The sequence below is a fragment of the Amblyomma mixtum genome, chromosome 2 (assembly GCF_055824585.1).
Source record: "Amblyomma mixtum isolate Tamu chromosome 2, ASM5582458v1, whole genome shotgun sequence".
Lineage (NCBI taxonomy): Eukaryota > Metazoa > Arthropoda > Arachnida > Ixodida > Ixodidae > Amblyomma > Amblyomma mixtum.
In genome coordinates this window covers 5,513,292-5,537,558 of record NC_143013.1, presented here as the reverse complement: position 1 = coordinate 5,537,558, position 24,267 = coordinate 5,513,292, and the positions used below count along the sequence as shown (strand labels likewise).

Here is a 24,267-nt window from a genome sequence, read left to right as displayed (position 1 = left end):
CGGCGCGACATAGCGGGACCGTGTCCGCAGAAGTAACGCACGATTGATGGCGTTGTCCGAAGCATGGGACTCTTTCTTATGCTCCAGCTCGTAGAGATGCTGTCCGTATGAATCTGCCTCAGTGGCGTCGTAGACACACATCGGAGACCTGCTCGACGAGTCCCCCCGTGTCTCTTCGGGTGATATGAAAAGATGGCTGGGAGGCTTCTCCGTCCACCATCAATTTCTGCGTCGTCGGGACGGCCGGCTTCGCTGTTCCTGGCGGCTGTTGATAGCGTCCTCATGAGCGCTTAGAAATAAGACAAGCGGAGCCCAGGGACGTGTTTGCTTTCCGGCGGCACCGCGTGGGGGCGGGCCTCTCGCGGAGGAGATGTTGCGCTCATCTGTCGGCGGCTGCGGAAGACCGATGGCCTCGTTCGCGGCGACGATGCAGCCGAAACAGCGACATTTGCGACGGTGCCAGCCTTCTTCTGACGTGTGCTGCAGCGTATAAGGTGCGACCAAATCTAACTGGCCTATTTTCGGTCAAAAACGAAACAGAGGATAAAGAAATATGAACAACACAGCCCTAACTCACGGAGTTTGCCAATTACACCGTTAAAGAAGCAGCCAAAAACTGAGTCAACCATTGCTGGTCCTCCATCCTAGTGGGTCACAGAAACGAAAATGAAAATAAATCATTTTGCGTGTGGTTACATATAACTTATAGGCAAGCCCATACTGGTCTTACGCCCCTAAAATACTGTTGCTTTTTTTTGCGTGTGATTTGCGGAAACAGGCTTATCTGGATGTCAGTGAAATAGGGGGGTGCTGGTCGGGTAAGGCGACCAGGGGAGCCAGAATACGCGGTTACTCCTCCGGCAACCAGCTATCTCCACGGCTAACTCGACGAAGCGGCGTTGGTGGTGTGAAGCTTGTTTGTTTGTTTGTTTATTGGGGTTTAACGTCCCAAGGCGACTGAGGCTATGAGAGACGCCGTAGTGAAGGGCTCCGGAAATTTCGACCACGTGGAGTTCTTTCACGTGCACTGACATCGCACAGCACACGAGCCTCTAGATTTTCGCCTTCAAGAAATTCAGCCGCCGCGGCCGGGATCGAACCCGCGTCTTTCGGGTCAGCAGCCGAGCGCCGTAATCACTGAGCCACGGCGGCAGGGCGGTGGTGTGAAGCGCCGAGGCAGTTTTAACGGTCAAAACCAGGTTACCTTGCTTGGATCACGTCGGTGTTGAAAAGAGAATACGCGCAGTCACGCTGACGAGAACGCTAGAGCTACAGGCCTTGCGGCGTTGTTATGGTATATAATGGTGTGCAGGGTTTAACGTCTCGAAGCTACGCTTGGCGAACGAGTAACGCCGCAGCGGAGGGCCCTTGGTTAATATCCACCGCCCGGTGTTGTTTAGGGCGCACTTACAACGCAGAGCGCATTGGCTTTTTTGCATTTTGCCGTCCTCGAAATGCGACCTCCAAGGCGGGATTACGATTTCGCTATCTTGGGCTCAGCGGCAGAACTTGAAAGCTATTAGGATGCCATGGCGGAATAAAAACTAATTGCGTTCAAATGTGACTGCGATCACTGGAAAAGGTGTGTGCAAATTTTAAAGTCACTAACTCTAGTGTGTCATCAGTTGAAGCTAATATCAGCTCTTGCTTACGGGCCGCTAAGCCGCCACAAAAAGCAATGATTTCATATTGGATATTTGGACGAGCTATTAGCCGCTATCCTGCAACTCACTCTCGGCTTGCAGTGTGGACGTTCTTAGTGCTTAAATTCAAAGTTGCAAAGTTCCGCCCTTTGATCCTTTCACGCAACAGTGCAAAATGAAGTTTTCGTCGTACGCAGTTTCATCTCACGCTATAGTTTAAGGTTCCGATAATAGTATTTCTTCATTTTATGGTAATTCTTTATACATCTGTGATAAAGAAGTGGTACGGGTCATGCTAATTTATCCTTTGCTTTTGTAAAAACCTGCAGTCGCTCAGCCATATGGATTTCACTGTGCACTATAACTGAGTGATTCTGCTTACAACAACGCATCAAAATAAAGAAAAACCCCGCCGCGGTGGCTCAGTGGCTACGGCACTCGGCTGCTGGCCCGAAAGACGCGGGTTCGATCCCGGCCGCGGCGGCTGAATTTCGATGAAGGCGAAATTCTAGAGGCCCGTGTGCTGTGCGATGTCAGTGCACGTTAAAGAACCCCAGGTGGTCGAAATTTCCGGACCCCTCCACTACGGCGTCCCTCATAGCCTCAGTTGCTTTGGGACGTTAAACCCCAATAAACCAAACCAAACCAAACCAAACCAAAATAAGGAAAAAAATAGAGTAATAGAGTGCATTGGAACAACACTGCGTTTGAAATAGCGAACAAACACGTAAAGGCCGTGTAGACAGTGGGAAAAACCGCAAATCATGAAAACACGTAGTACTGCATGTAAATACTGCGCTCCTGTGGGAAACGTAGGAAAACGGTCCTAAATCCTATCCTTTGGCATTTTATCGCTTAAAAGTAATCATTGGATTTCAATAGGAAAGGCCAAGAAGACAGGCGTGTTCAAAAAAAAAAAAAACTTACAGCTGAAAGCTTGCTCGTCGCGTAGCGCTTCACAAAGCGTAGCTTTTCGAACTTGTTTTCCTTCCGGCCTGCGTGGTAGAGCGCTTCGAGACACACTGATACGCACTGGCAAAAATGCACACAAACTGACACATACCCACTGACAAACACGCACAATATGAGCACCAAAGGCGTACAGCTAGGGACTCAAACAAACCCCGAAACACCAGTAGGTGCGGCAAGGAAAGAAACTTCTTCAGTTCGAATACACGTTTTTCACGCTCCAACGACGCAATCACAAATACCATGTCGAACGAGGACAGGAACGAGAACAGGAACGAGAGAACGCCCTGACGTGCCCCGCTTCTGGTGATGCGAGCGAATTCTTGTCGCGACGATCTCGGGATGGGGAAAAAAAAGGGCCCGTCGAGGCAGGCTTTCTTCTTTTTCCTTCCGTTCTCCTTATTCTTTATTTCTCTCTCTCTCTTCCTTTTGTCAGCTGCGTGTTCTTTTCAGCCTCTTCGTTCATCGAGGCGATTTTTATTTTCCCGACACGATTCCTCGGACTTGAGACGATGGCTTGTCCGGGCGCGCGCTTGAGATAACCACCGCTGAAGACGACGGCGCTAGAAACTCGCTCCGTTGAGCTTTGAGAACGTCGCGGGCTCGCCGGCGGCGGCGGGCGTTGGAGCGCGGCGTGTGTATATAGAGTATTTGCTATGTCACCAAATACTCGTTTTTATCGTAGAACCTTTAGCGCACTCGACGAAGTTCTTTCTAGGCTGCGTTACACACTGTGAAGCGTTAAACCGTCAGAAGGCGACCCGCGTGACGCTAGGGAGATTTAGTGAAGCGCTATTTCGAATGGGCTTCATTATAGGCATCGCTTCGTCTCGTATTCCGAAAGACAAGTGTGCATCCACAGTCAGGTGCATTCTGCGCAATAAAACGCACACAATACAACTGCACTGTCATAACGCATCACTAAAGCTCCCCGTATAGTACTGCATGAATTCCTTTTGTTTAAGCTCCTCTAGCTAAGTATACGGCTTGGTAGTGAATGACCCTTTATGAAGATGCAGCTAGATAAAGAATGGTCCTTTACTGAAGATATAGCTAGATAAAGATAGATGACCTGATTCCCTTTATCTGCATGCGCAGATAAAGAAAATCAAGGCGTAATCAGCCATGCTCTTTTTTCAGCACGTATCGTAAGCTCATGTGCATTACCGAGTTTTTAACCGTTTTTTCCAAATGAGGTGAGACCTTTGTGACAGAAGTTTTATTAAGCGGAAAAGTCAACACACCTAAATATTTAGGTGTTCAAATTTTTAAGGGAATCCCCCAAGGTGGAGTAGATTTGTAATAAGGGAGTAATTACTCATTTGCATCCACCTGAGCGCAGCCATACGGCTACAAAGGAAAGCTATACAGCTTTCTCAGAAACTTCGTAGTTAAAAAAAAAAATTCGTCCTGGTCCGGGGATCGAACCCAGGACCACCGCTTCACCGGAGCAGTCGCTCTACCAATTGAGCTAACCAGGACTTTTTTTTTTCTTTATTGCCTTCAAAGGCGTGGGAATGGCAAGCTTATGGTAGGGCGAGAGCGAATTGATCAATAACTCGAAGTGGGAACTGTGTTGGTCAAATTTTTAGGGGAATCCCCCAAGGTAGAGCGACTGCTCCGGTGAAGCGGTGGTCCTGGGTTCGATCCCCGGACCAGGACGAATTTTTCTTTAACTACGAAGTTTCTGAGAAAGCTGTATAGCTTTCCTTCGTAGCCGTATGGCTGCGCTCGGGTGGATGCAAATGAGTAATTACTCCCTTGTTATAAATATTTAGGTGCAGTGAGCCGCGAAAGTTCACGGGACAAGTGTGCTCGGTCTACAAACTTACTGCCGTACTGCCCCGCGGTTCATTTGCGCCGCTTTGGTGTATGAATGGGTAGCCTGCACTTCCCCCCATACTCCAAGGAATTTTTGGAGATTGATTGGCCTGCGGGATGTCACCGAGCTTGATTTTTTTCCTGTGCACCCCCCGCCTTATAAACTTCAAATGCCAGCCGTACGCGTTTGCCTTTTCTGCTACCTCCTGAAGAGGTCGCATATAGGACTTTATTATAGACGGAAGTGCTTGGGGGGTTTGGAAACACTGCACGCGCAGCGTCCGGTTGCCATTTTGATTTGATCGAGTAGGTGTGCCGTCTGCTATACGTGCTACCTTGATACCGGTGCAGCTGTCATGAACCTCGCAAGTAAAATTTCAAAAGCCAAGCTCCAGCCACAGCACTTCTTGCACTTCTCATTTTTTACCAAAGATAAGTCCATGGAGTGCATATTGCAACCGCGCAAAACGACGAGGGACGAAGAGAGGAAAGCGCAGGACAAAAAGCGGTACCTAAACTAAGGTTTACTGCAAGGAAAACTACATTTATAGAAGATTCGTAATCCCACCTGATAGACAGCAGAGACTATATCACGTTATATAGGCACGTGGGCGCGCGTGGCACAAGTTAGCAGCTAGATAGTTGAATTCTTTCTTGGATAAGGATACTGAAGCGGTGCTTATGCAACAGTCATTTTCTTTTTTTTTTATGCAGTAGGCTTCAAAAATTTCTCTGCTTGGCTGGGTCTAATTTTTCCAGGTCAATTGCGTCGCGGAACCTGGGCGTGCAGCTACGGCAATTGTCCTGAAAAAATGGCCGACACAGCTTAGCAGGGAAATTTTTGAAGCATACTGCATAAAAAAAGGCAAATGACCGTTGCATAAGCACCGCTTCAGTATCCTTATCCAAGAAAGAATTCAACTATCTAGAGGCTCACTTGTGCCACCCGCGCCCTGTAAATGTGATGGCGTCTGCTGTCTATCAGGTGTGATTACGAATCTTGCATAAATGTGGTTTTCCTTGTAATTAAACCTAAGTTGAAGTTCCGCGTTTTGACCAGTGCTTTCCTCTCTTCGTCCCTCGTCGTTTTGCGCGGTTGCAATATGCACTCCATTGTCAACAACCAACTAGCCCGCCTTCGCCTGTTACATGTTGTAAGTACATTCTTGTAGTTTACACGGCATTAGCATGCTTCTACAGCGTACTCAGCTTCGCTCTAAATTTGGCGCCGAAGAAGAACTTCGGAAAGTTGAACTTTGCGCCTTAGTGGTTTTAATGTGTGCACTCAGATATCAGTTCAAGCGCCTCTCATTATTAGCGCTGTTTTGTTTTCAAGTGGGAGAAAATTTGCCTGGTGGGGCAGTGAGCCATTGTTGCGTGCTGGGTGCACACATGCGTTGGCTTGGAGCAGCTTCGGTGGTACTTCATACTTTCGTGGCGCCGGCGTTCACAATTCCCTGCACTGCAGTATAACTACACACGATGTTTGACTTCTTCCCACCAAAGGAAGAGTTGCTGTGTAACCTTACTTACATTTTCCTATGTGCAAGCTCTTCGGCATAACTAGGTAAAGTAGCCAATTATACTCAGAGTGGCAAGGCACAAACAGGACATTCTTTACGAAGCAAAATTTGGCATAGCTGCGCAATGCCATCCGTGTGAATGTGCAATGTACATCCGCGTTTTTAAACTGCACCGTTACAGAGCCCGGCGAAGTTGATAGCGTTGATCTTCGCTGTTTTCTTACCTTGTAGCGCGACATATTGAACGAGGCAGAACACGCCTATGAAGCAGATATTGCACAATTCGTAGACTATATTGAAAAGCTGAAAGTAGGTGTATGTACTTTAGAATATCGCAAAGAAAACTCCAGTTCTGTTGTTTTTAGTTTCTTCTGGAGACATTGTAGTGACCTCCCCTGCTTGGATGAAAGCACGCTTGACTAGAAAAAGAGCCCACAGTAGTTACTAATTAGGCTTGATACGCCTGCCAAACCGGGAGCAGGTGTGAAGTTCGCATCATTTGGTGGCTTCCGATACTTAATCGGCTGATTCTTAAAACTGGGCAAAGACGGCATGGCTTTGTCACGGGGCAAGCGGTTGCCTCTCGCCACAACTGTAATAAAATCGGACAGTTTGAAAGGTTTTCATCACACTGTCAACTTTGTGACTTTGAAATGCAGCTCTCTGTTGGGATAAAAAGCTGTATTACCTATTTTTTGAACAAGCTTGCATCGCGTGGATATTGATTATAGGAAGCCTGAAAAATAAAACCTTCGGACATTAGTGTTTGCACATATCCTATATTACATCACAAAGATGTATCAGCACGCAAAACATACAGGCACGATGGATGCCTTTAGAGCAAAACAGTGCGTGGCACCTATCGATAACTGCAGGGTCAAGGTACTTTCGCTAGCGATTTAAAAATAGACAAACACGTGGAACACTGGACCACTGAACGCGTTGAGAGCTAAGTAGTTGTCAGCGTCATGAATCTTTGAGTGCACTGTAGGCCATGGGTAGAGCAGTCGAGATCTGTAGCTGTGGAGGCTTGATTTGACGGTAAATTATTGAAAGCAATTTCTCGCGGACGTACTACATGTTTGAGCAACACCGTCGTGCATCGGCTACAAAAATTTCCCTGATCTATTTCTTCGTCCAAATATGTGTCGACATGTTCACGCCCGACCGACTATGCGCTGCCGGAGATGTAATAAACGCACGACTAAACGCACACAAAACAAATAACCCGGCCCGCATCGTAATTTCATCAAAAATCACCGGTAAAGTTTGATGAAAAAACAGTGCAGGAAAAGAAAGCTGTGACTGCGAACTGGTCGTCGTGTTCGCACATGACACCTCAAAATGCATTCGACGGTATTAAAGCGTTCGCACAGTAAATATAATAATAATCGAGAAGGTGAAACGTACAGTGGTGAGCAGCCTTGTCTAGAGCGCTCGGGCGGTGCACTTCCTTGCAAACAAATCCAGATTTTGTGGCAGCCTCTAGGGTCCAGCTGCAACGCTTGCACGGAAGTAGCGCCAGATAGCCTCGTAAACAAAGCAGGCACGAAAACTTTGCCCTGTAATGAGGGGCTGCTCTCTAATTTCGGTTTTTGTTACCAAGTGCGCACTGCTCAAGCGCTCTAGACAAGGCTGCTCACCACTGTACCTAGTAACCGTACGTATCGCAGTAACTTCAGTGAGTGCATAGTAAATCAGTAGATGGCTGGCCGTGTCTTCGGATCGGTAACAGATAGTGATACGCATAGTCTACTATCTGCGCATATCGTCTAAAAGAGCTTCTTGCGGGCCTGACTTGAGGTTTTTCCGCTGCCACATTTTTTATAACATATTTGAAGAACGGATTTAAAAACACAAATTACTTATTGCTTGTAATTTGCCATCAATGCTTTGAAGGAAGGGTACCTTCTGACCGTCATAATGGTAAGGTGCAATAGGTCTTATGCTCTACTACATTCCTTCAGGCACAGGATGCTGCACAGTTCTGTCTTTGTCAGGCAGTAAAGCAAAATAAAAATCTCGTCACCAACAAAGCCAGAACGTTCATTGACGCTTCACAACAAATGCGGGTTCATTTTTTGACCATCTCTATTTCCTTGCTCACAGTTCCTAAACGAGGAATCTGATATTTTAGCTGACAATTTAAAACCAGGTTTCTTTTTATTGGTTTTAGCCTCCCTTGTCTACAACAACAGTGGGCAAGCTAGAATCCAATCAACCTTTAGGCCTTTTCTACGCTGTTTCTCTCGATCAATTTTATTTTATTTTCTCTGAGCTGCAACGTGCTGTTTGGTATAACTCAAACTTTTCTTTCAGCTTGATTACACGGTAAACTTGCCAATTTCTCATACCAAGAAATTAAGGGCCGTGTTTTTTAAATGAATTTCGCGATCAACTCTTGTCTTTTTGCTTACTACTTTTTCCCCTGCTCTGGGCTAGCATGGGAACAAGTCCCTATGTCCTCATGAACATGCAACGAAGCCCTGCAATGCATATTCAATTTAATATGTACGCGGCAGAGTCCACATTTTAAGCAAAATTACAAATATTATCATAACTAAACCTGAAAAAAAAAATAGAGGACGATTTGATGTGGTTGCACCATCAAATTAGGTGCTCTAACACTTCGGTTTTGGCTTGGGTTTTGGTTCGAGGCTCAATTTTCATGGTCAAGCAAGCTTCAGACAAAGATCTGCGAAATCGGACTTAAGCTCCGCATTAAAAGCATGACGCGACAACGTTAACGGCTTAATGCCCCTACATGCGAAGTTGGTCATTGTCTACTTTACATTCACAGGTCGCTGGGAGTCCTCACACCACTCCTGGAGCAGTGGTGCAGCGGTTAAGCGATGCGCCAGAGCCATGCGATGGCAGGTGCTGCCATCTGGAGGGGCAGGTGCGACCAAGGTTGCTCTTCTCGAGCAACCACAAAGTCACAGATAGAGGCTTCGAACAGACAAACAAAGGCGAAATGTCACGCAATAAAAGAGCCGCGAATTAGGACGTACGCCGGATAAAGGGGAGGTTATTCTCCTGCGGAGAAGACTAGTGGACAGCGTCCAGGAAGGGCGCATTGCTTATATAGTGACCTTCACGGGCAGGCACACAGAAATATTTGTCAGCTTGTTGAGCGCGCACGTGCTTATGAGTATTTTGAATACTCATAAAATACTCATTTGAATACGTGCTTATGAGTATTTTGTCGCTGCTGGTGATTAAAAAGTGTATCCTTGCCTCTTCCGATGCAGGAGCGCTGTTCACCGACGACCAGCGCTCTTCGGCGATGGAGCTGGCCTTCAAGTACGCCGTCATCCGCATAAACAAGGACCGCACGCTGCTGCCAAACATCACGCTCAACTTCGACATCCAACACATCCCGAAGGGAAACAGCTTCCGAGCGGCCAAGATGGGTGAGTTGCTGGGACTCCGGTCCCGTCGCTTTGCACAGAGGCCTCCGTAAGAAAGGAGCTCGAGCTCCGTAGATGGGCATGTATGTTGAGAGCGGGAGGTACGGCGCCTATGGCTGGCAGCAATCCTGGGAACGAAGGCAGGAAGTGAGCTGCTATATCGAAAGCTTTAGAGTGCACAAATAGATTGCGAAAGAATTATCCAAGTGGGAAAGAATGGCCCTGACCGCGACCGCTTAAGGCACTCCACATGTCGGTTTTGTTAAGGGTTAAGGTTCCTTGACACTTAACAGAGGTAATAATATGAGGCAAAAACAAAACAGAACGCGATATATAACCCGTGTTTACGAAATGCCATAGCAGATAAAATTGTGGTTAGAAATCGGTGCCTTTCCACGAGCACCAGTCGACGGAGAAATGCGGGACCTAAATAAGAACCGTTCTAATAGAATGAGTTAGTTGTACAAATCGCACAAAATGAAAGTTTTGAGTCTAAGGATTGTTACGCTTGATGTGCAGCTATTGTTCGTACATGAGTTCAAATTGTTCATTTAAGTGCATTGTACTAGGTGTCCGTTTACCTGTTTTAAGTTTATGAATGTTTTCCCGCGTATTTAGCAGCTCTCATATTACTGGAAAGCAAGCAATAGAACTGTAAAGGGAGCAGCTGTAATGTGCCAATCCCGTCGGCAGTAACATGAAAGCTTCGCTCGCAGTCACCGAAACGACCATGTTTGGCCACGCTGTGATCTCGCGCACTTTATCGACAGTGAACAGCGTTGTCTCCGTGGCCCGGGTCGAATAATAACTACAGACGACATTCTTGTTCGCGAAGCCATTGCTGATCCGTAATAATGAGCACGTTCCCACTGAGTACAAAGAGACACGGGATGATGGCCGAACGCGTAGGCACCATAAGCGTCATCCTAAAAAAATAATGCCGGTACTAAAGTTTTCCATCGTGTGCCTCCAATTTTCAAGCGCAGCAGAGCGCAGGCACTGGCTTCGGAGAAGGCAGTGAGGAAACAACTAAAAACAACACGGAAATGCAGAGGGAAAATCATAGCAGTGCAGCTCGTTACAGAAAATATAGACTGCCAGTGTGTTAAGGTATTTTTGAACTAATGAGCCTTGAAAAATCCCCCCCTTACGGAGACTAATCTGCGCTTGTACAGCATGAAATTCTTCCTCTTTATTTTTTTGGCGCAGTGCGCAAAACAGGAATCTCGCAGCATTAGTCAGTAAGCAATATAATTCATCCGCGGGTTAACTTACTTATGCCTGACTGGCGGGTAAGCTACCGCAGATGCGATTCCTTTCATCGTAAAATGTACTTGTGGCTGGGTTTGTTAGAACATACGCACTTGTTAGCGTTGCGCTGCTTAAAATTACGAAGTAACCACTAGCACAGGCAAGACACGATTAAGTGGAGCTGCCTGTCTTTCTCCATATTCAGAAAGGAAAATGGGGAAGTGGGAAAAGCTAGAGAGGGGGTAGACAGTCAAGATGCGGTTAATGATGTCGCAATGTAGTGAGGTACGTGAGCTATCCAAGAAATAACGCTTACATCCACGCGAGCACGAGCAAGCCCTCGAGCGGTGAGACACCCTTAACGGGTTTGTCAATAGCGCTTCGTCTTTCAACATCTACATGTGAACCAGTATAGAAGGCCTGACTCCAGACAACGATTTCCACCGTCAATTAATGCCCTTCTCAAGCAGACGCGTATTAGAAGCGCGCGTTCTGCCTCCTAGAGTTCGTTCCCGTAACGTAGTCCTAGCGGGCCGGAGTGTTAGTGGCGTTGCGTAGTTACCCGTCACAGGCCAAGAACTGAGCCTCGGGATGGACTTGGCTCTGTAGGGAAACAGGGGAGGGGGAATCAGGCTCTTTCGGGTGACAGCAGTCGGCCGCTCAGTCGCTGCAGCTGGCGCATTGTCCAGAGCATAATGCGCTGGCAGATTGCATATCGCCCCATCCTCAACCTTTCGCGCGCTCTCTGACAGCCGGATTCTCGCCATTTCTGGTGTATGACAACCAGCGCAAAGCCCTAATGAGGGTTCACCGTACATGGAGGTTGCGACACTTGTTTAACGTGCGCGCTCTCGGTAGATAATTTTTTATTGTTTATGCGGTTTCTTAACGCCGTTGTTGAAGCCCTATTCGCCTATTAGTTTATTCACCGGTAGTCTGCCATCGCAGTACACTTTTGACGTGAAAATAACTCACGCGCAGATCATAATCTATTGCGAAATCAAATAAGAGCAGATAACAGTAGGCGCAACAGGGTAAAAAGTGAGAAGCTTTAAATACCTCTCCTCGTGACCACTTGGTCAGGCATTAGAATACGCGTTTGTAAGCTATTCAACAGTACACGTTCAATTCTCGGTTGAGCTTGGATATTTCCCTCTGTAATTTATTGATTATAAATTTGACTGCAATCTATAATAAAGGAGCGCAAAAGCACCAAAAGGGCTTATTTTCAGGAAAACTTTGAATGTTTCTCTCTGGCGGATTTTCTCTCCCTTCTGATGCGATAGGAATAATTAAAATCCTGATCGTAGAAAATAATGTGTCGTCAGTTATAAAATTTGCCCATTTGCTGGAGGGAAGTGAAGCCGCTCCACCTGAACTCACGGGAAGTGATATAACTTCCGCTAAAGGCACAATAGCTTTCAATGCTATCGCAATGCCAGCACATTACTTATTTAGGTGTGCCTGTGAATTTTTATTGTGTAAAAGTTTTCCACGATGCTTCTGTAAGCAGCGTGCTCCGTGAATGAAACTCATCCTAACGCCTTATTCTAAAGCTTTCCATTTTCCACTGTCAAATAAATTTCTGTTAAATAAGTTAAATAAGTTTCAAACTGCAAAAGTTGATCTTTCACATGCATGCCGCCAAGTTATACATGATGTATGTGCTACTTTATAGATTCATTGCTTCTTTATCTCTTCACTGCTTCTTTATCTCTTTCGTTTCCGTATAGTGTTGTCCTGATTTGAGTAACCGAATTCCTGTTGTTCGATGACGTGTATTTTTCTGTTTCCTTTTTTTTTGTTACCATTTTTTGTTGTACACTTCATTCCTTGTCATTTTTCTAATAATACGCAAAACCATTTTTGATAACTATTGTTTGCATTTTGAGATGCTACTGCGTAAAACATTTATATGTTACCTGTTGCCCTGCAACGTAGGGGCCGAGGGGCACGTCAAGCTACAATTTCTGACTTTTGTCCCTCGGCCCTCACCATGTGTACATGAGAAAAATAATTTGAAATTGAAAAATTTCGCGTCCGTCTAGACCTCTGCCATTGGTCACTCAGGTATACCTGAGTGACCAATGGCAGAGGTCCAGACGGCTTTCAAGCGTCTTTTGAAAGCGACCCAGCCATTGGATGGCTGGCGACCGGTCCTTGCCATTGGCTGTAAATAGATACAATATGCAGCCAATGGTGAGGTGCATCGCAGCAGCGCTCTGTCAACAGCAGCCTTCCGGACCTGACCACTGGCTTCCATTGGCTGCGATGTACAGCCAATGGTGAGGTCCGGTCGCCAAACAGCGAATGGCCGGGTCGCCTCCCGCTGACGCTTGAAAGACGCGTGCATATGTGAATGACCAATGAGAGAGGACCGAATGGCCGCGAAATGGACACGGAAAATGGAGAGCATTAGAATACGGCCACTGGTCGTCACTGTCAAGGCAGTGTAAAAGGCGGATGTAGCTCTACATGTGCAACACCATCGACAGCAGCCAGGACTGCAAACACAGGTTTCAACGTAAAACGGAACGGAAATTGGTGAATTTTATTGCGAAAGCATTACTACTTTCACTTTCAGCTCCTCGCGTGGCGAGGCCGCGGTAGCTACCATTGACCTTTAGCTTGACCTTTGTATTAGCAAGCGATTGTATTAGCATGCGATACAGGAAAATATGGACGCTGATTGCAGCCCAGCAAGTCACATGGAGTACATGCGAGAAACACCTCGAGTTTAAGCAGAGATTCAGATATGTGTGTGAATAAAAGATAGATTACGAAAGAAATTTTTTTCGAGAGAAGGGGGGATTATATTTAATTTTATTATCTTCTCTTGAATTCTCCGCAAAATTATTTTCGTTTCAGCTGAGACACGCAAAACTATTCTTTTAGAGACACATATGGTCGATATTGCAGGTCGCAAACTGCAAGTTAGATAAATGTTAGCTTTGCGCGGCTAGTCTCACTGATGGGTGACTGAAGTGACATCAGAACCCGCACTGTTGACCCAGTGGCAGAGAGTCAGCCTGAGTCGGCCTCATACGTGGTAGGCACTGAGTATCAACCCCAGTGCCTGTGGAGACTCACCGGTTTTCTAATGTGTACAGGCATCGCCGAGTATGGTGCGTGACTTTCTAAATGGTGAAACGCTTAAAAAAATACCGTACGATTTAGCGTGGTTAGGCCAAATGCAGAGTTGGTGCGCCAGCGCTTCGGTTTTCAATTCGGTTTCGGGTTTAGGCTCGGTTTCCGAGGTTAAGCAGGCTTCAAACATCGGCGAAAGTGGTGAGGTGGAGCCTTGGTGCTCGGGCACTAAAACCGCAGGGGACACTTAAGCTGCGTCTTAAGAGTACGATGGGATAGCGCTAATGGATCAACGCCCAGATATGTGGAATTGGTCAATATCTAGTTTACATTCGTGGATCCCCGGGAGTCCTCATACCTCTACTGGCGCAGTGATGTAAAGATTAAGCGATGCCATATTGCCCCGCAATGGCAGGTGCTGCTACTGGCGGGGCTTGTTCAAGTTGAAGTTGAAGTTGAAGTTTATTTCTCGCTCTTAGTGGTACAGGTGAGACATAGGTTGCTCTTCGCGAGCAACCCGCATCACCAGACAGGGAATGGTGAAACCGGTGAGTGGGGTCTTAGTCCTGGCGGACTAAAGAGTTGTTCTCTCTGTACTACGACACAATAAATATATTGGGCGGCAACAATTAACAACACGATGTTGGCTGTTTGTTATTAAGCACGGCACTCTACTGACAGATGTTTTTGCACCATTCTTTTATATTCAGTTGTATCGTATTGTACACTGCTTTGTAAGAAATCTGCAATGAATCAACACGGCTGACGAGCCAGTAACGTCCTCACCCTACACCTTTTATGAGGTTGTGGTCAAAGTTTTGTGCAATAAACTGTCGAAAACATTTTTTAACGCAGAAGGAAAAATACGTATATATACATTGATAACTCCGCTTCTGTTCCTTTCAATGAAATTGGGGAGTTGTTTCATACGTGCTTCTTTCATTGAATTGAGCGGCTGTGGAAGAAGAAAACCAGCTGTATTTTGTATTTTTTTTTCTTTTTGCTTCATTAAAAGATAGATAGATAGATAGATAGATAGATAGAGAGGGGAAAGGCAGGGATGTTAACCGGAAAGGATTCCGGTTGGCTACTCTGCACAGGGGAAGGGAATGAGGGGATTAAAGAGGGAAGAGAGAAGGAACGGGAAACAGTCACAATCGGTCAATCAAGGCGGTCTCTCCCAAAAAACAAAACAATGCCTTACAAGCCTTGATGGCAGTCGAGTGTTGTGGCCACGGACCGAGGATCTTCGCCTCTGTGAAAGGGCGAGGATCAAGGCGGTCCAGAGCACAACGCAGCTTATGTCTTTCGGTCACAAACACACGGCACTCACACAAGAGATGAGTGATTGTCTCGTCACAGGCACAGTTGACACAAAAAGGGCTGTCGGCCATGGCGATCCGAAAAGCATTCTTATTTGTGAAGGCAACGCCGAACGCCGAGCCATAGACGACACAGTAATGTTGCTTCACGACGCACTACATCACACGGAAGACGGAGTCGCAGTCCAGGGCCCAATGCCCTGAGGCGACGTTTGCAGAGTTCACTCGTGTTCCATGCTCAAAGTGTGAGCTCCAGCCTCAAGGAACGAAGCCCACACGCTGCGTCAGCTCTCGTTACAGGGATATTGACAGGGATTTCGTCATTGTGGGCAGAACGGGCAGCTTCGTGAAACACGTGAAAAAGAAGAAACACTAAAAACGCTCAAGGTGAAAGTTTATGATTCGCGCCGGGTGTGTTTATTGTTTACCTGGTGTCACTCTATCATTTACCAGCGGCGCGTCTCGGAGAAAATGTGCCCATCGCGGGTTCTGTTGTCGTCGCCGCTTAAAATGAAGCGACATCGCGGTCGCTTGATTGCTCATGAAATTCGATGAAGGAAAATTAGTCACGTCAAGAATCTTCTACGAAAGACGTCGGCACATGCTCATACCCGTAGCCTTATCGCCGGGGCTAAGGGTGCATGTTTCTCCCGTAGCCTTATAGAGGACATAATTCGTAGCGGTAAAGATAAGTTTGCTTTGTCGTGTAGTGCATGCCGTTTACTAAGGAAACTGGGCTGTTATGTGACCTTCCATCATCTTTCGTGCGGTCAGTATTGGCCTTCTTCGATCACCTTTCTAAATCGCAATCAAGTTACATTTTCATTATTACCGAGTATCACATAATTACCCACTATATTCTCACTTGAAAAGAAAAGAACACGAACAACGACTTCAAGTCGCGAACTTGTTCAAATCACGATAGAAAACAAGGCTGCGGTAAGATCCGCCTAAGAGCTGCTAGTATGGCGGTAATTTCGCAGGTTCCTCTTTTATGACGTCATTGAATACCCCATGAGCCCTGCCTGTCACATGATCGGCGTTGCCATGGGGAGAGGCCTTTTGTGCTGCCGTTGATGCAATTTGGCTGATGCTGATGATATCGTGGTCATTCCAGAACATGCCTGTAGAAAGACAGCGAATGATCCAAGCTACATCAGAGCACCTGTCGCTCAGACCGAAGCGGTGGAACGGTGTGAACGTTCTCAAATATCGCGGAACAAAACGAAAACAAAAAAATAGGCAGTGGCTTAGCCCTGGTTAAGCCTGGATATACAAGCGAAAAGCTTCAGTTATGCTTGGTTTGACGTCCGTCTGCACTCTGCCTGTACGGAGGCAGAGGAGGAGACGGAAATCGGCGCGGTTAAAACTGCCCACATGAATGCGGAGAGGAGGGTTGCCGGCTGCGACGCGGACAACACGCGGCTGCAACGAAAGGTCAAACGGTGGGCGAGGAGGCGAAACGCGCAGTTGTAGCGACAGCGAGGAGGCGACCCACATGCGCAATAGCGCGCGCCTGCGCCGAAAGGTCAGGCGATAGAGTCGGCGGCGGCGACGGCTGCGGCAGCGGCGAGGAGCGACCACCTGCGCGGCGCATGACGTCACTCGGTTTCGGGCATGCGCATAACTCACCAGTTCGGCTCTCGCGAAGCTCGGCTCTGACCCGCTTAGTGAAGCTTTTCGCTTCAAAAATGAAACGAAACATGCGATCTCGTGGCATGTTTCAAGGCGGCGACTCGCTTCAAAATATACTGCGACCCGAGAAACGGCGCGAAGCGCGTAATAGTGTAACAGCTCGTAAACAAAGCGAGCGGCCTGCCACTTGAAGCATTATGCGAAGAAAGAGAGAGAGAGAGGCGGATCAGCTATGCAGCGATAAAATCGTGGCGGGGGTGCTAAAACAGCTTCTGAATCCCACGCCTTACCACCTCTCAGCACAGCCAGCGCCTCCCATCGGGATCTAGCCGAAGTGGATGTATCTCTCCTCTTCTTCACTTCGTCGTCACCCCTGTACCGGAGCTTCAGTGCCCAGAGACTAGTTAAAGCGCCGGCTGAGGTCGTGGGAACAGTAATAAGGACGTGCGGTTCAGAAAACATAAAGAAAGGAAACAGTGGAAAAAGGGACAGGTTACAGCCTTCGTACAAAGAAATGCCCCTTCTTTACGAGGCGCGAACGAAGCGAGAGTGTGTGTGCAGAGACCCGGCGAGCTCGAGCGTCTTCTTCGGGAGCACGGGGTATAAAGGGAAGGTATCTCACGTCTTTCGTCGTATAACAAACAGCGCATCTATAGGCTGGCTGCTGCTGCGACCGCTTCGGTGTTTTTTTTTTTTTTTCTCTTCTTCTTGCGTCACCCGTATCGTCGGTATAGCGGCCAGCCACGCGCGTTAAAGGTCGCAACCACCGCCACGAGAACCTTAAGGCCATGCTTCATTGCCGCTTTTCCTTCCCTCTTAGATTCTTTCCTTTACTTCGTGTCCGGCAAGAACCATCGTATACTATCCCCGGGCACCGCGGGCAGCTCGCATAGGCGTGCGTAGATGGAGGAGAGGGAGGCCATGCGTAGAACGCTTTCGCGGGCAGGTTTTATAGAGTGCTCAGGGGTGGCTGGAAATAAAGACCACTTTCGTCGCTCTTTCGCCGACCCTGCGATGCAGTGTCTTTTGTTGTGTACTGTTGTTGTTTTGTGGTTGTTGTTGTGAAGTACAGAACGGGGCGAAGCAGAGGGCGGAGGCTGCGTTTCGTGTATACGCTTGGAGGGGTACCTGGCGCCGAATATAACGTTGTTCAAGACGCTTCTTTTTCGAAAGCGCAACAAATGAGAAGGAACAGAAGGATAGAATAGAAAGAATGAAACAGCCATGGCTACACTCTCCTCCCAATCCCTTTCCTAAAGCTATTCTGGCGTTAACGACCACGCCTCGCAGTTGCCTGATTCGTCTTCTCCATAGCTCTCTGCTTCCTTCTTTCGCTCTGGCGGTTGTAAAGAAAGAAAGGCGTTCTTTTTGCGCGCCCCGACAAAACACCCACTCCCGCGTTCTAGTAGCGGCTTCCTCTTCCGGTTTTTACTGCGCCCTTCCTTCCAAGCCGCGTAGTTGGCTGTTCGTGAGTCGTTCCTTTGTTTGGTGACCGTGGCCTAGGCATCCCTTCGTCTTGTCGAGGCTCTTTTTGGCATTGTATCAAAGCGCCCGGGGGTTCCAGACGCGCTCTGCTCGAGTAATTGCGACGCCTGTGGACGACGCCGTCCGTTTAATTCCGGGCCGGAAATGCTTTACGCCCGCACGAAGTAATCACCGGACCAGCTATTGGCTCACTACCGTCTTTCGCATGTCCGGCTGATCTGTAGATGTTAAATTTTTTTTGTTCTCTCTTCATTGCCTCACTCGCTTTTCTTGACGCGGTGAAAATAATAAGCGGCCCTCTTCGATTATAAGCTGGTGCACGTAAGGGAGAGATAACCCACGATATTGCGCTTTCTTTGCTAACAGATCTCAAGCAGCAGATATGTATCTCCTGCAGGCTGTGTGGCTCTTCATTTTAGGGAAAAAAGTTTGCTTGAGGAAGACAAGGTGTATTCTGGACTATTTCGAAGTACCAACTTACACGCTCCTAGTTAGGCGTACGAAGCGCATTCACGCTGTCAAAACGGAAATGAAATGGTGGTTATAGGCAGCGAGACTGTGGGGAAAGCGACGTCGCGCCTTAGGTAATTTCCCTTCTTTAGTGAGTCACGCGTGCCTGAAGATAACATGAGTTGCTACATTTCTCAGATAGTCCTTTCTGGGAAGTTATTAAGACTTCTCCTCCTGCACTATATCTTTTTTCCCCCTGGCAATCTCCAGTCAACGAACGGTTTCGAAATGCGCGCTGTTTTCTCATACTGCTATCATACGGGCACTTTCAATCGTGGTCGAGAAGACGACCGCCGACCATGTTTGTTGCTGTCGCCGCCACCGAGGTGTTCTTTGTGGACGCAAAGGAGCCCAGTAAAGAGTGACACCTTAGTCTGCTCGTCTGTTCTCCCCGGCGTTCTCATCACCACTTGACATGATTATGGTGGTACCCAGAGGTGCACAAACCGGGGGGGGGGGGGGGGGGGGGGGGGGGTTGGAGCACTCAGACGCTGTTTGTGCTACAAAGGCCGTGCAGCAGTGAGAGCGAAGGAAGCGTCAGAGCTAAGCAGCCACCGCTTCACCATCAGATTTTCGTCCAAAAACGGCTTTTGCCGTATCTTTTAAGTAAGCCGTAGGCAGGTCTGCCCAATAGCTTTTTGTTCATTTTTATTTGATTAAAACACCTTTTTTTTGCCACCACCTCTACATGTGTGTCCGTAGTGCCGTCTGCCATGTAGCAGGCGAACTCGTCGTTCAGGATTAAGTTAAGTCGGACCGTGTGGCAGTGTTGCATTTTATCGAGTGCACTTGAAACTTCAATCGGGATCAGACGTAATTGCATTAGGTAAACGCTGCCTAGGGTGGAAAAAATAGACATAACATAAACGCGTTCAAAGGAAGGTAGAGGAGTTAAGTAAATTTGAATTAGGTGTATTAGTAGCTGGATATGGCGAGGTGCTCTACATTGGACGAATGGAACTAAGGTAAAAAAGAAACTTGACAAATCGGCATAGTAAGATAGGGCGGTTACAGGCTGTGTTTTATCTAACTGCGCAGCGATGCTAGTTGTCTCGGTACTGCAGCCCAAGTCTGCACTGGGAAAAGTGCAAATTACGCGAAACAACTGCAGGACATGCGCTTATTAGCTAACATTTATGTTCGAAGCACGTCGCACGTTCCGCGGAGAAGGAAAAGGAGGAAAGAAGACGATATGTTTAACGCGGACGCATTTTGCATTTTTTTTTCTTGGCAGTTTCAGTCCTGGCAATAAGTGCCTTACAGAGGTGCGTTTTCTCTCAAAGTCCAATTAACAGCGTAAGCGGTTGGTAAAATTGCTTGGTTGCAACGTCACTACAAAAGTCTGGTGAGAAGCGAGGTGGAGGTTTCGCTCACGAATTTGGTTGTAATGAGCCGAAGAGATGAAGATTTTTGACAGAAAGGGCTGTTAGTACTATTAACGTACGTGCTTTTTAGAGAGGAAACACTTGCCTTAGAACCTCGTTCCCATGCATTTTCCGCTCCATTTCAGCTGGCAAGCAGAGCCTATGGTTTCTTTACGAACGCAATGAACTTGTTTAGAAAGAATTAGGAATGGACGACGGGGCTGAGTTGAATAATTATAACAGTTCCGAACAAGCAACAGATGCACTATTGTGTAAACATGCCAGCCTTTATGATGTTCAAGCAAAAGCTGAAGCAAAACATAAAACATGAAGCAGCAGCAAGTGAACTGAGACAGAAACTCCTTTTTCGGAAAAAACAATGGCCAAGATCCAGCCCAGAAATCCAGTGCTCCATACAGACTTCAACAGCCCACACCCAGGTAATTTCATGCTTCGAGTGAACAACTTTCCTCATTGTGGCATGCTATCTTCTATGCACAGTAGTGTTTTCTTCGTATTGTTTTTATTGAATATAGCGTGCACAATGTTTATATATAGCCGCCATGGTTAAGCGTTACCTAAACCATTCGTGGTTAATTTTATCTATGAATGAAAACACTTTTACCTATGCCCACCGCCATGACTAATTTTTTTTTATTTGCTTCAGCGCAGGAAATTAACCAGCCCATTTCACGTGGACCTAGCTTACATATTTCATACATGTGGGACGGTGCTGAGAATAAAAGTGCTCGACATTTTATTAAACCATTTCCAGGGTTCAGAATAGAAGGCGCTGGAAATCCATAATCAACAGCGAAAGTCTGCCGAAGCGAAACAGAAGCAAAAAGAGCACTCAGTGGAAGATTAATATTAATACCAAGAAACACACAGGAAAATAAATTAAAAGAGGAAATGAGAACAAATAGGGACTAACGAAGAAAAGTAGGGTATCAGCCTGCAAAATGCCTCGGAGGGTTGCAGGTAAGTTCCGAGAACAATAGAACTAAACTGATAGACAAGGAAAAATACAACCTGCCATCGCAATATCAACAATCATCTCAACCGACCACAGTGAAAAAAATAAATGTACTCCCTAAGAATTTTTTTTACTTTTTGGATTTCGAGAGCCGACTAATTTCGCTCGCTTTCAGATCACTCCTGTCATCTATGACTGGGATATTCTTGTGTTATTCCTCCTCGCGATGGTTCGTTTCCATTCTAATAAGTATTGTGTGCGCAGAAGGCGACATTGGGTCCATAGGCTGCTTGCTGTTTTCTTTTAATTCGTTTGTGCGAATTGTGCTGCGGCGATCCGCGAAATTAGCATGTCCCCTTTTCAGTCCTACTCGTCCTTTTTTACACTGACGAGCACGTTTGATCCCCACGCTCCTAATATGTTGAGAAGGCCTGCAGTTCCCTATTTGGGCATACTTTGGCAATACTTCTGGCTCGTATCCTGGGATGGATACTAAAACAGCACAGGGAAACGAAAAGAAACCTAGTAAACGAGACAAGCGCACGACCCAGAGAAATACAAAAAAAAAAATGGCCAGTAGATGTAATGGAGAGCGCACGTTATTTCGATCACGGCAGCGCCCACGTTTCGAATAAGAATGCAGTTAAGGCGCTGCATAACAAAGAAGAAGAGCTGAAAAGAGAGACAAGTGGCTGCCTAAAGGAAGGCTCCCAGAAACGGAAGATGGAAAAAGGAAAAATTCCATGCGTTCGATATGAGATCCGGAGTCTCAAGGAACTCCGATGAAGAGGGTAGGAAAATGGGATGGAAAAAGGAAAAAAAAGGTATTAATTGCGATCTCACCCTCTCGGACAGGAGCGGTGAGCTTCTTTGATCCCGCATAAAGGACAAACTGCACCCACCCCGACCACAACGCGTCGCTCGCCCACAGCTCTGAAGATAATGATAATTGGAAGCCTCGTGCCATGGCGCCAACCTACAACCCCTCAGTGCTTTCTTTGCGTCCCGAAACTCCCTCACATCCTTTCTTCGATACCTCTGCGGATTCGCGGACGGCACGTTTATACCCGAGATGTCTCAGACGGCGGGCCTCCTAAAGGCGCGCAAAGCCTTTCCCCATTTTCCCGTTTCGCGGTCGGCTCGGGGGGGGGGGGGGGGGGGGGGGAAGGGAAGCGGCGCCGCCGTCACCTTCTGCGATGGTTAGGGAATAGCCATTAGTTGCGGCTGCGGGGGAAGAAAGGCAGTCTGAGGGGGAAACGGGGTGCGCTGGGTGGGGATCGAATATCGAGCTGTCACCGCTCAGTACGTTTTCGAGGCTGACTGCGCGTAACGGCCCTGTCGCCGCCGGCGTCTCGGCTGGGCGCACAGGTGGTTTAACGGGCTCCGGGAGCTCTGCGCAGCCCTTTGGGAGCCCGCGCTAGTTTAGCTTCCATCGCGTGGCTGATGCTCTTGTGCGTGTGACCACCGTGTCTGGCTCTTTCCGCGTCACTGCTTGCTTCACGGGTCCGAGCGCTGAACGATGCAAGTTTTCTTGAATGGTTGCTGGGTGTGTTGCAATAAACCTAAAATGGGCATTCATTACTTTTTTTGTGGCGGAAACAGGGGCAGGGAGGTGCTTTTGTGGATAGAGGGGCGCTATCTCGGCTGAATGTTCCATGTGACGAGCCCCATAATTGCACGTTTTCGTTATGGCTCTTGTGGGAAGCATATGGAACATAAGGATTTATTCGGTCTTCAGAAGAAGCATGCAGAAAATTTGAAATAGATACGAGCATCATGTGACGTAACTCGCCTAATAGGAAAATTGTGGAAATCGTAGAGAGTGGATACGGCAACTATGCGGACGACATATTGAAAGATTTCGTATTTTTGTCAATTTTTCATATCTCATCAACTGCCTTTGTTTGTTTGTTTGTTTGTTTGTTTGTTTACGGTGTTCACGGCGTCATAGCGACTCAGGCTATGAGAGAGGCCGTAGTGAAGGACTCCGGAAATTTCGACCACCTCGGGTTCTTTAACGTGCACTGACATCGCACTGTACACGGGCCTCTAGAATTTCGCCTCCATCGAAATTCGACCGCCGCGGCCGGGATTGAACCCGCGTCTTTCGGGTCAGCAGCCGAGCACCATAACCACTGAGCCACCGCGGTGGCTTCTGTCATCAACTGTGTGTTCACATCATATCGTACACGGTTTCATCTGGAACGTCTCCTCTACACGGTTTCATATGGAAGAACTCGTTCCTCTAATGTTTAAAACTGCGGTAATACCTTTTCCTACCCAAATACAGTCATTCCATAGGTCAAGTAGATACACAACTTGTTTCAAATCAGTGGTGAAATAATTGTTTTCATTGACAAGGAAGAGAACTAAAGTAAGTAAAGAAAATTTGTAGTTCTTGCTGAATCACAAGTAGAATCTCCTGCCATAACTATATTTTGGTGACTGTTGCATAACGGAAGCGCTGCTTCAGCGAGACAGCGCGCCGTCATTGAAAACAGCCGTCACCATGACAGATTTATACGAATTGCAGGTAAACCTAATTGTTCAGCTAATTCTCCCCCTCCCTTTTCCTTCTGAATGCTGCAGGTTTGGCCCCGTCTGACTTTGTAATCACCTCAAACTTCTGGTTCGATAGAGCGAAACTGACGCCCATTGATGAAGATGCCATGGTCACCGTTATTGAATTCTGCGATACCTTTCAAATGCTCTTTTTTGATGGAGGCAAAACATTTATGTTGGCCATCTCTGCATTCCGGACGGATACTCTATTAAAGAAAGACATTTCCATCCGGAACTGGCAACTTAGGGCTCCACGTTGGTGTATGTTCGTCGTGGGAGCCTCTAGGGAGAAGACGCTCGCATTGAAAGAGAACAAAATATCCGCTGGTGCGTTGTTCTGTGCCACGTGTTTCGTTCGCTTGCATTCGCAAGATAACAAAACAAGTAATTCAAAACGCATAACGTTCACTGCCGTTGTGCGCGCTTTTCTCACGCTGTGATTGTTATCAGTATATTCTACTTGTAAATATGGCATATGTATCTTGGCTAATAAACCTCACGAGGCCCACGTTTTCTTTTAGGCTTAGCAAGACGCTGTCGGAATGAAAGCGGAGAAAACACAGTGTAGGCGAGGGTTCTAGTTTTGCTTAATAAAACACACTGCAGGGATGTCGTAAAATGAAAACAGTTTGCATTGCGTATTTTGTGTGGCAAGCATCGCAGAAACTAATATATTCCTTATTCGCCTTTTTTTAAAATCTTATTTCAA

The 24,267-nt window shown here is 47.1% G+C and overlaps 1 protein-coding gene across 2 annotated transcripts in view; it reads left to right on the top strand.

The window, feature by feature from the left end:
* LOC149358287 (glutamate receptor ionotropic, kainate 2) overlaps positions 1-24,267 on the top strand; it is a 372,085-nt gene that overhangs the window by 288,356 nt on the left and 59,462 nt on the right. For both annotated transcript variants that reach the window (XM_089570314.1, XM_089570313.1), the window contains exon 3: positions 9,208-9,369. In XM_089570314.1, coding sequence (XP_089426440.1) covers positions 9,208-9,369 — 162 coding nt within the window. The remainder of the gene's footprint in view (positions 1-9,207; positions 9,370-24,267) is intronic.